General features: G+C 51.3%; 1 protein-coding gene across 1 annotated transcript in view; it reads left to right on the top strand.

Moving 5' to 3' along the window:
* caskin1 (CASK interacting protein 1) overlaps nucleotides 1-9368 on the top strand; it is a gene marked incomplete at its 5' end in the record, with an annotated part of 95316 nt that extends 85948 nt beyond the window's left edge. Inside the window, 9 exons of the mRNA XM_080009738.1 lie at nucleotides 1632-1742; nucleotides 3500-3601; nucleotides 3720-3858; nucleotides 4007-4150; nucleotides 4258-5438; nucleotides 5837-6157; nucleotides 7113-7719; nucleotides 7813-8344; nucleotides 9125-9368. Of these exons, the coding sequence (XP_079865864.1) occupies nucleotides 1632-1742; nucleotides 3500-3601; nucleotides 3720-3858; nucleotides 4007-4150; nucleotides 4258-5438; nucleotides 5837-6157; nucleotides 7113-7719; nucleotides 7813-8344; nucleotides 9125-9221 (3234 nt within the window). The 3' untranslated portion in view covers nucleotides 9222-9368. The remainder of the gene's footprint in view (nucleotides 1-1631; nucleotides 1743-3499; nucleotides 3602-3719; nucleotides 3859-4006; nucleotides 4151-4257; nucleotides 5439-5836; nucleotides 6158-7112; nucleotides 7720-7812; nucleotides 8345-9124) is intronic.
* Between the last annotated feature and the right edge of the window lie 1769 nt (nucleotides 9369-11137).

Here is an 11137-nt window from a genome sequence, read left to right as displayed (position 1 = left end):
GCTTAGTGCCCACCATCCGACTGTATTTCACCAGCAGGGAGAAAGCAAGAGTGAGGAGGATGGGGAACAAGAGAAAAAATGTCTCAATAGGTCCTAAATGATATTATCTAAACCTGTCAACATTTAAGTTTTCAGCCCTGATCTCCTTCTGTCAACGAGATCAGGTTGGTTATCACTTACATAGACATAGACATAGACTAAAGTTGCTTTCACACATGCACTGCACCCCTGAAATTATCGGGACGTTACCCAGAGGATCTGTATGTCTAAACGCAAATGTCTAAATCATTTGGACCGGACAATAAACTGACTTTACCCAGCCAGCAGCCTAGACTAAAGCCAGTGTAATGTCCGATTGAGTGGTATGTGTGAAGTGCATGTTCATGCGCCAGTTATTTACCTTTGTGCGGATCTTCGTGCACAGAGCTGGACTCCTTTCTGCTTTCCTTTATATTCCTTTCCACTCTTTTGTTTATATTACATCCAAATACATGGAGTATCAACACCAAAAAAACAACTCTGCGGCGTCATTGCGTTACAAATTGCCTCCTGCACGGTCTACCCAGGCTCCGCCCCTTGTCTTAATCAAATAGAGTATTTCCAAGTAGTGTGAATGTGTCTGACATGGATAATCTCCAGTTGTGTGCTACATGTGTGAAAGGGCAACTCTGGACAATGTCCAGCCTATTTATCCGGACAATGTATAGAGTGCATGTGTGAATACAACTTTAGAATACCTTCCAAGAGGTCTACAGTTTCCTCATGCTTGGGTCTTGAGAAGATCTTACATTTGCTAGAATTTGAAAAGACCCTAAGGGAGTGATAGCAAAGAGTTTGATGGAGAAAAAAAAGATGTCAGGCTTCCCTCAGTATGCTGAGAGAAGAGCCAAATCCCACAGCGCACAGTCCCAGGGTGTTTCACAAACACAGAGTTCTTGAAATGCACTCCTCACTTGAGCCAGTTTCTGTGGCCCAACATCAACATTACAGCATAATCGGCCAGGAGTCTCCCCTAGTATTTAGTTGCACCTAGTAGCAACCCAAACGGCTGATGCTGAGTGTAAATTAAATGGCAGTTAGCCACGAGACTCCGATGCTCACAGTGTTTAAGCCATGAAGTCATAAAAAGCCTTTGGAAAATGTCAGTCTTCAACATGTCCACTCCAAAAGTAACTCTTAAATCCTAACTCCTAACAGAAGGATATGGAACCTACCCCTTCTAATCCCCTTCAATGTCTTGGGGCAGCGGTCCAAATGCCGCTGGGAGAGTCCTTCTCCTACCTGTTTCCCTATCTCAGTGCCTGGTTTCCACCACAGCATCAAACGGAGCCACTCAGGGCTAATGCATTATCACTGTTGACTCCCCCGCATCTTGGGAGGTCCAGTTTCCCTAGTATTCTCTCCATTTCCACAACCAATACTTTTTGGAATCTACTTAAATGAACCTTGTAAGGACATGTTTTTGTATTTTTGTTTGTAAGTCTCTCGTGGCACAGTTTCACATTGCACAAAAAATGCAAAGGACAGAAGTAGGGTCCCATTTGGCTCTGCTGTGGAAAAGGAGCTGATGAAAGGCCAGAAGCAGAGCCGCAGTGACAACACCCCCCATCCCCCTGTCTTCTCTCCCGTAGAGCTCAGAGGCCGTTGTCCAATGGCTGAGCGACTTTCAGCTGCAGGTCTACGCTCCAAACCTCCTGGGCGCTGGGTATGATTTACCCACCATTAGCCGAATGACCCCGGAGGTAAGGCACCTTGACTTCACCAGAACCCCTGACCCCTAACCCCTGGACCTGTGAAAGCTCAGAGAGCTCCCAGCCACCTCACAAGAACCACAATGTAAATAAGTCCATGTGGCTTCATTGTGCTGTCGTTGCTAGGCATTACTAGGATGCTTGGATGGTATACCATGTGTTTCGAATGTGTGCTGAGTGTCCACTCAGCACACATGAACTGAAATGAAATCTCTGTCCGACCTCCTCAGAGACCCGCCCTTGTTTGTGCCTTCACGTTTCACCTCTTGAGCCTGGTGTTGACCCTTGTCACGTTGTCCCCTGTCACCCCCTGTTCAAACCCTCTATACTACACCACTGCTCTGCTTTGTCCAATGAAAAGGAACGAACGCAGATTCTCATCACTCTCATGGTTAGTTTAGTTATTTCAGCAAGGTGGCACCGTTTGATGAAATGGTGTAGGGCCCTACAACATGCTGTATATATCCAGTGTCTGCAAACTAGTCTCTCTATCAAGCAGCTTTGCTGATCTATTTCAGTGACTTTTAATCATCCTTCCCCATACAATTTGATTCTTAACAGGGGCACATTGGAGTAAGGGACTCCAAATTGTGCTTCCCTTTTGCGAGTGCCACAACAATAGCATGTCCATCTTTGAGAGTGATGAGTAATTGATTTGCACTGATTAATATTATTGATTTCTTCAATGAAACACAAGTCCCTCGTCAAGATGGACGGTGTTTGCTTGACATGGATCTTCCCTTTGACCCTTTTTCTGATCCTTCCCTACCGTTTCCCTAACCCTTGGCTTGGTTTACACAGCCTTTCTGAGCTGCTTGAGCCATTCTTCAATTCAACAAATTGCGACATTGGATCCGTCCTCATACCAATTGGGTTGCCCGATAACCAACTTTGACTCATAAGATGTCAACATTTCCCCAGACGCTGGGACGCTTGCCGTGTCCCATCGCTGCCCTGCATGTCCTTGGAGATATGTTGTAGAAGCCTGCTCCCCTATGTTTGCCTCACATTGGTATTCAACACAAGTTCACCATAATCTCATTAGAGAGTGTGTATTGTAACAACCGTGTGTGTGTGTGTGTGTGTGTGTGTGTGTGTGTGTGTGTCATGATGTTGAGGTGTGTCCTTAAAAGTGTGGCGTTGTGTATCTTCCAAAGATACCGTGGGTCTCAAGATTAGCCATTTTTGTCGCAGGTGGTTAAATGCTTAATTCGCTTCCTTTGCATCTTTATCAATAAACCTGTTTATGGGAGGAAACTATAAAGAGGTAAAAAGTGCATGCATCAAATAAAACTCGGATCTTACAATGGGGGACTGTCAAGTGAGACTGTAGGGGCGAATTACGACCAACCACTTCAGCTTATCTTTTTCTAATGCTTCTTATTCACTGCAGACATTGCTTCATCGATCTTCTCTCTTTTATAATTTGAAGAAATTTTACATTGCCTCTCCTTTCCTCTTATCCCGTAGAACTTCTCATCGGTTCACGTGCTGTCTTGAGTCGCAGGTTTTCCTCTGTGTTTGTGTGTGTTCTTTGGGGGGGTGTGTGTGTGTCTACTGGAGATTTCAGGAGTTGATTATGCAGCTCCTGGAACTATGAATTCATCAAAATATTTCCTTGTAATAGCTCTTCTTGGTGGTTGTGGTGGTGGTTGCAATTATATGTGTGTGTGTGTGTGTGTGTGTGTGCGTGCGTGCGTGCGTGCGTGCGTGCGTGCGTGCGTGCGTGCGTGTGTGTGTGTGTGCAGGATCTGACGGCCATTGGCGTGACCAAACCTGGCCACAGGAAGAAGATGACATCAGAGATAAACAAGCTGAGTGTCACTGAGTGGCTGCCTGATCAAAAACCAGTGAGTAAACACACACACTTACGCACATCTCCAAAACAACTGATATTTCAATTGTTCTGGGGAATTTGTTTCCTATCGATGTGCTCGGCGAATGCGAATGTTTCTGCTGTTCCTATAGGCCAACCTTGGGGAGTGGCTGTCTGCTATTGGTCTAAACCAGTATCACCAGGTGTTGGTGCAGAACGGCTATGAGAACATCGACTTCATCACAGACATCACCTGGGAGGACCTGCAGGAGATCGGCATCACCAAACTGGGTACGAGATGGACGTCTCCGCTCTTTTGCTCGGCCGTTGTGCTGAGTTAACCACGATCAATATCTATTTTCACACCTTTGACCTTCTACTGTGCACAATACATTTCGGAGAAATAGCCTTTGAAATTCTCTGTCATGTTAACGCGCAGGCCACCAGAAGAAGCTGATGCTGGCGGTGAAGCGGCTGGCTGAGATGCAGCGTGGCTCGGAGGGGAGGAGCTCGCTCAGAAAGAAGCCTCCGCCAATCACACAGCAGCAGGAAGTCATGTCCATTGAGAGCCCGCCTCCTGATGGTGAGGTCGCCCATTGGCTATATGTAGTATTCAGAGAAGTCGCGTTTACGCCTAAGTTCTGTATTATTGTCAGTTCATGACTGACTGACTGACTTGTCGTTCTCCAGAGGTTATGTCCCCCAGGCTGACTACATTCCAGGACAGCGAGCTGAGCACCGAGCTGCAGACTGCCCTGATCCAGCCGGGCCCAGAGGTGAAAGGCCAGCGAACACGCAGCCTCAGCAAGGACCAGGATGAGGTGGTGCAGGGTCCCCCCAAGAAGGAGGCCAGGACCATGCGGCAGCAGAGCAGCCAGGGCAGCACCACATCCTCCTCGTCCTCCCACCGGGGGAGCGTGTCGTCGCAGGGCAAGCCCCGCCACTCGCACTCGCACTCGCACTCGCACTCCCAGCCTGCACCCCCCTACACCCCACCACACACCCCCACCAAGACCAGGACCTCCTCGTCCTCCTCTGCCTCCTCTGTCCAGAGCGCCGCTTCCCCCCAGGCCAAGACCAAGCCTTCCCCCCAGCTCATTCAGGGGGAGAGGCCCCAGTCCCCACGCTCCCACCACCCTCAGTCCCCGCCAGCCCACCGCGGGGCTCCCAATGCCCAGCCCCATGTGCAGCAGCAGCAGCAGCAGCCGCCCCAGCGCCACCCCCAGGGCCAGGCCCCGGAGGTGAGGGAGGGCCCCCAGCCCCAGGCCCAGGTCTCCGTCCCGCTCCTCTGTCTTCCCCCGGAGGTCGAACAGAGTGACGCCGAGCACACGGCCCTCCAGAAGAAACGTGCACACAGCCTGAACCGCTACGCCGCCTCCGACGGTGAGTGCAATGAGAGGGGGGGAGGAGAAGGGGGCGGGGCCGAGCCGACGGCCACTCAGATCTCTGCGGCCGCCGCCGCAGCGGGCTGCGGGAAGTACGCCACCGTCACCCACCGGGTGGGCCGCAGCCACTCAGTCCGCAACCAGGAGAAGAATGTCAACCGCAGCCAGTCGCAGTCCTTCGCCCTGCGGCAGAAGAAGAAGGGGCCGCCACCCCCGCCACCCAAGCGCTCCAGCTCGGCCATCTCCAGCTCCAGCTCCAACCTCGTTGAGGGCGGCGCCCAGCCGCAGACGCACAGCACCACCGGTGGCATGCTGGATGTGCCCTACCACCAGCAGCGGCGGGCCAGTGACCTGGGCGTCTCCGTGGAGGCGGGCGCCGTGGAGACGAGCAGCGTGGGCAGCGTGCGAAGCATCGCCGCCATGCTGGAGATGTCGTCCATCGGGGGCGGACCCAAAGGAATGGCCCTGCAGAGGAATTTCCTCCAGGTGAAATTGCTAACGTCGGCTATTTTACTGATATGTTGTCAGGGGGAAATGATTTTGCTAATCTTTGTCCGCGTCAAGTCTCCAGGATCTTTTAGACATTTATTGTACAAAATGTTGGATACAATTCTCAATTTCTTCCTGAAGACAACATCTGGTTTGTCTCTCTGCACCACCGTGATCATAGGGGTTGAGAAAATTGAACTTTTGCCGCAAGATTCCATCAGCAGTTGCAGTTCGTTACTGTTCTGTTACTAGAAATCTCCTTTACATATTTCAATAGACATTCAATATTTTTTACCGGCAAACAACAGATCAATAAAAGTAATGACATAGTAAAAACAGAGTTGCATTGTATAAGTTCGCATCAACTTTTGCATCTTCGCCTCCATCCTCCCCAGGTGGGGAAGTCGCGCGACACCATCGGTCTGGACGGCGAGGTGGTGAACCGGCGGCGGACCATCAGTGGCCCCGTAAGTGAGCTGGTGGCGGCCGCCCGGCGGGAGCTGCCCTCCGCCTCCCTCCAGGTCGCCGCCACGCCCTGCCCTGCCCCGCAGCCTGGGGGAGACGCCTGCCCCCACATGACACAGCCTTCGTCCTCACCCCTCAACCCCCCGTCCTCCCCCCATCCCACGGGCAGCGGGATGTCGGAGTGCCTCCCCTTCGCCGAGGAGGGAAGCCTGACCATCCGCCGGCCAGGACGAGAAGAAGGAGAGGGACAGGTAGCTACCTATCTATCTATCTATCTGTCTATCTATCTATCTATATATCTATCTATCTATCTGTCTATCTATCTATCTGTCTATCTATCTATCTGTCTATCTGTCTATCTATCTATCTATATATCTATCTATCTATCTGTCTATCTATCTATCTGTCTATCTATCTATCTGTCTATCTGTCTATCTATCTATCTATCTGTCTGTCTATCTATCTGTCTATCTATCTATCTATCTATCTGTCTATCAATCTATCTATCTATCTATCTATCTATCTATCTATCTATCTATCTATCTATCTACCCATCTATCTATCTATGTATCTAAACCAGGGGTTTTCAACCTTTTTTGGCATGGGAATATGGGGTTACTAGGATTTTGGGAATCATCCAGCGGATGTTCAAAGTTAGCAGTAGCTATGAAAGCAGGGTATTTTATGTATTTTTTGTAAAAGAACATAGTTATCGGCGTATAGATGTATAGATGCTGATGGGTGGGATCAATGTTATTTCCTTCTTTTCTTTTGCGGCCAATAAGGTGCTTTTGTCCCACATGCCCCACAGGTTGAAAACCGCTGATCTAAACTACATCTATCTAACTATCTATCTATCTGTCTGTCTGTCTGTATCTGTCTATCTATCTATCTATCCATCTATCTATCTATTTATCTATCTATCTGTCTATCTATCCATCTATCTATCTATCTATCTATCTATCTATCTATCTGTCTATCTGTCTATCTGTCTATCTATCTATCTATCCATCTATCTATATATTATATATAATTGTATCTTATCTACATCTTTATCTGTGCTGAAGTAGCTTCGCAGTGTACTTGCAGCTTAAGTTTACTGCTATTTGTGTGCCTACTGTCTCGTTGCTGTTCATGCAAATGTCAGCGAATTTCTGTTTGTGCAAAAATCACCAAATGCCATGAATGTATGAATTTTTCCGTTAGTGTTTATTTTGTGTTTGTCTGCAGGGGGACGGGGACGGGGATGGCGTCCAGGGCGACAGCATCTACACCCCAGAAGATCTCTCCAGGGTGGACGCCACAGCAACCATGAAGCGCCGGCCCCGCAGCTCCAAGCCCAGCGGCAACCCCAACGGCTCGCGCTTCACCCTCCAGGAGTCTTCCACCGTCAAACGCCGACCCAAGAGCCGCGACAAGGAGCCCGAGGGCTTCGCTGACCTCGCCGGGGCCAACGGGGAGCCCATCGCCGCTCTGGTCAACGCGTCGCCAGCTAACATCGGGCAAGCCAACACCGCGCAGCCGGTGCCCTACCAGAACGGAACGGCCACTATCCGACGCCGGCCTGTGTCCTCAGCAGACGTGGGCATCACAGAGCAGCCTCAGCCCCAGACCCAACCCCACCCGCTGCCTCAGCACCCGGCCCCACGCAAGGACAGCGTGGACCAGGGGGCCCCCATGGCGGCGACCGACATGACTCCACTGAGGAAGCCCAAGCCTCCCGTCTCCCCAAAGCCGGTCCTGGCTCAGATCAAGCGCCAGGGGGCGCCACAGAGGATTCCTCTGCCGGGCCCCAGCACGCCTGGAAGCCCAGGTACGGTCCTGCTTTCCTGAGTGTTACCTAACTTCATTGTTTTGCTGTGTTTTGTAAATATCCTCATCTGTCCTGTTCTCTCTGGCTCCCTAGTGGAAGGGAAGAAGATTCCTCCACCCATCTCCCCTAAGCCGGCACCCCCGCCCACCGCCCCCAAGCCGGCCAAGCTGATCCACTCCATGAGCAGCCCCCCGTCGCCGCCCGCCACATTCACGGCCTCCATGCGGCAGCACTCGGTGCCAGCACGGCAGGCCAGCTCCCCACTCTCAAACACCCCCTGGCCTCCCACGGCCAAGTCCCCGAGCCCCCCCGCCCAGAGCCCCCACACCCCCACCCCCTCCACCACCCCGCAGACCCCCACCACGCCGCAGACGCCGGCCACGCCCAGCCCAACCCCGCCGCCCGTCAAGCCCCCGCGCTCCTCCATCGGGGGCGTGTCGGTGGACAGCGGGATGGCGGGCGGGGGAGGCGGGGGAGGCGGAGGGGGAGGAGTGCCCCTCCCAGTGACCCCTGGGACGCCGGACTTCGGGGTGGAGTCCCTGGTGCACCAGAAGCTGGAGGAGACCAGTGCGTCCCTGGCGGCTGCGCTGCAGGCAGTGGAGGACAAGATCCTGCGGCAGGAGGAGTGAGGAGCACACACACACCCATATGCACACACCCATATGCACACACACACACATATGCACACACACATATGCACACACTTTTAATGCCATCAAATCTACTGTATGTAGATCCTTGTATGGGGAACGAGTCAGCAAAAAAAAAAAGGTGTCTAAAAATGTATTTTGGATCATTTGTATTTTACGATTCATTCGTAGCGAACAACTCGTTGAAATGAGTCGGGAGTCGGGAGCCTCTCTGGCAACAGATGTGGGCGAACTGAAAATAACTCTTGTTCATCGTTCAAGAAGTCCTCCCTCGCTCACTGCACATGAACCCAAACCGATCACACCAACCAAGAGGCCGAAAATCGAACACTGGTTTTAACGAGTGACTCGTCGAGAACACGGAGCCGCTGTTCCGCCTGGAACTGACAAATTAGATGAATTACTGCATTTTGATCTTGCAACTAATTTCCATTCGTTACATTTTTTTTATATAACTAGGATTTAAACACACATTGTTGGAAATCTCCACTCACAATAACCAAATGGTTCTCTACTGTGCATCCCTGCCTGTAGTGTCTGGAGATGTACAAATGAAATGCAGAACATACACACACACACACACACGTCTGCTACATAGTGACGCTTCTTCGGAATATCAGAAATTATTATTTCAAAGCATGTTGATGATTTTTCTACTCCTGTGTGTGTGTGTGTGTGTGTGTGTGTGTGTGTGTCTGTGTGTGTGTGTGTGTGTGTGTGTGTGTGTGTGTGCCCGTGCGCGCGCGCACGTCCAGCTCGGTGGTGGAGCAGAAGACGACCGTCAGCATCCTCGACGACATCGGCAGCATGTTCGACGACCTCGCCGACCAGCTGGACGCCATGTTGGAGTAACCGTGGAAACCGGTCGGACTCTGGTTGGTCTCTCTCTCTCTCTCTCTCTCTCTCTCCCCCTCTCTGTCTCTCTCTCTCTCTCTCTCTCTCTCCAGCTCCTTCTTCCTCTCTTTCCCTCTCTCCGTCCCTTTGCGTCCTCTGCGTCGACGAAGAAGAAGAAGGTGGAGGAACGGTTCCGCCGCTCTTCTCTCCTCTTCTGCCCGGGCCCCCGTCATCCTCCCATCGCCGATGAAAGGGGCGGAGACGGAGAAAGATGGTCGAGAAAAGACTTCAACCGGAACAAAGACCCAAATCTTCTCCCACGGAGAGAGAGAGAGAGAGAGAGAGAGAGAGAGAGCGAAAGAGAATGAGAAGATGGACGGAAGGATGGAGAAAACGCAACGACAGCGGAGTCCTCGTGGAACTCTCGATCATCGTGACGGAGTCAAAACAAAAACAAACAAAAAGAAAAAAAAGAAACAAAATGAATCATAGTATGGTATGTGTACATTGTAAGCATGGAGAGTTTATATCTACTGAAAAAGTCCTGCATTAGCACAGTAATATATAAAATATATATATATATATATAAATATATATATACTATACAGATCAATATGGGAATCTCTAGCTCTTTGGTTCTGTGTCTTGGTTCTGTGTGGAATGGTGCCCTCTGGTGTTGTGATGACGTAATTACGACTTCGGTGGAAAACGATATTTTTACCCGTGACCAAAACGAGACCATTTTTCACTCCTGCGGCTTATCTCGCGTGCGTGCGCGAGTGTGTGCGTGCGTGCGTGTGCGTGCGTGTGCGTGTGTGCGCCCCTCGAGATTTGAAGAACAATTGAAGTGGAATTCGGGGAGGAGGGGCAGTGACAAATCCCACACCTTGCGTCCATCCAGGCTGCCTAACGTTTCCAGCGCAGCACTCGTCACACTCACACCCTTTGCACAAGAACCCACCCCCACCTGCGAACAGAGCCCGTGAAACTCATACACAACCGACGCAGACTCGCACGCACCCAGGAAAAGCACAAAAAAAAGCTCTATTGCACACACACACACACACACACACACATATAGATAGATATATATAGAGAGAGAGAGGGAGGGAGAGAGAGATGGAGCCTGCACAAGTGGGTGGGTGGAGACATATTACCAGGAGGAGGTATGAAGGGCTTTCAGGGAGTGAATGTGCAACTGATGGAGGTGTGGAGAACTTGTGCGGAGGACCAGTGAGAGTCGGAGCCATGTTCTAAAGCACATTTCGCACCGAATGCGTATCCGCGTCTGACACCCCGCCCCACACACACACACATTTGAGCTGAGCATTCCTTTAGAAGCCATTTCGCGGTTTTTTCCCCTTCTTTGTTGAGGGCAGCAAGACCAACCGCACTGAGTCGTCTCCTCAGCCGGACATTTATCATGTTCCACGAACGAGCGTTTGAAGCTCCCTTTACGTCAAGGTTCGCAAAGTGCGGGGACAAAAGAAAACAAACCGCACGAGCGTCGCTTCCGGGACTTTCGGACCGAACCTCGTGCGTGAGTTAAAAAACAAACAAACCCCGTCGCACGCGTCCCGCAGCCTCCACCGGACGCGGCGCGACGCGGCTTTGCGAGCGTGGAATCCGGATGAGCTTCCGCGGGAGGCGGCACCGGGACGAGGCGGCGGCGGCACCGGGACGAGGCGGCGGCGGCACCGGGACGAGGCGGCCCTGAGCGGGCGCTTCCGTGTCGACTGAAATAAAGCCGGAGAACGGCGCGAGGTCGTCCGGATTCTCCGTCAAACGCCGCGGGTGGACGTCCGCCGGTAACAGTTCTTTTTTGTTTGTTTGTTTCTTTTGTTGTTTTTTTTTTTATGAGAATAAAACAAGGATTTGTTTTGAATGTTACTGATCAGATTCTTAGCGTGTGACTCCCACGTCCCGGACCTTCC

This window comes from Zeus faber (assembly GCF_960531495.2).
Source record: "Zeus faber genome assembly, chromosome: 11".
Classification (NCBI taxonomy): Eukaryota; Metazoa; Chordata; class Actinopteri; order Zeiformes; family Zeidae; genus Zeus; species Zeus faber.
The sequence above is the reverse complement of the archived record's forward strand: the minus strand, read 5'-3'. Positions and strand labels throughout refer to the sequence as shown.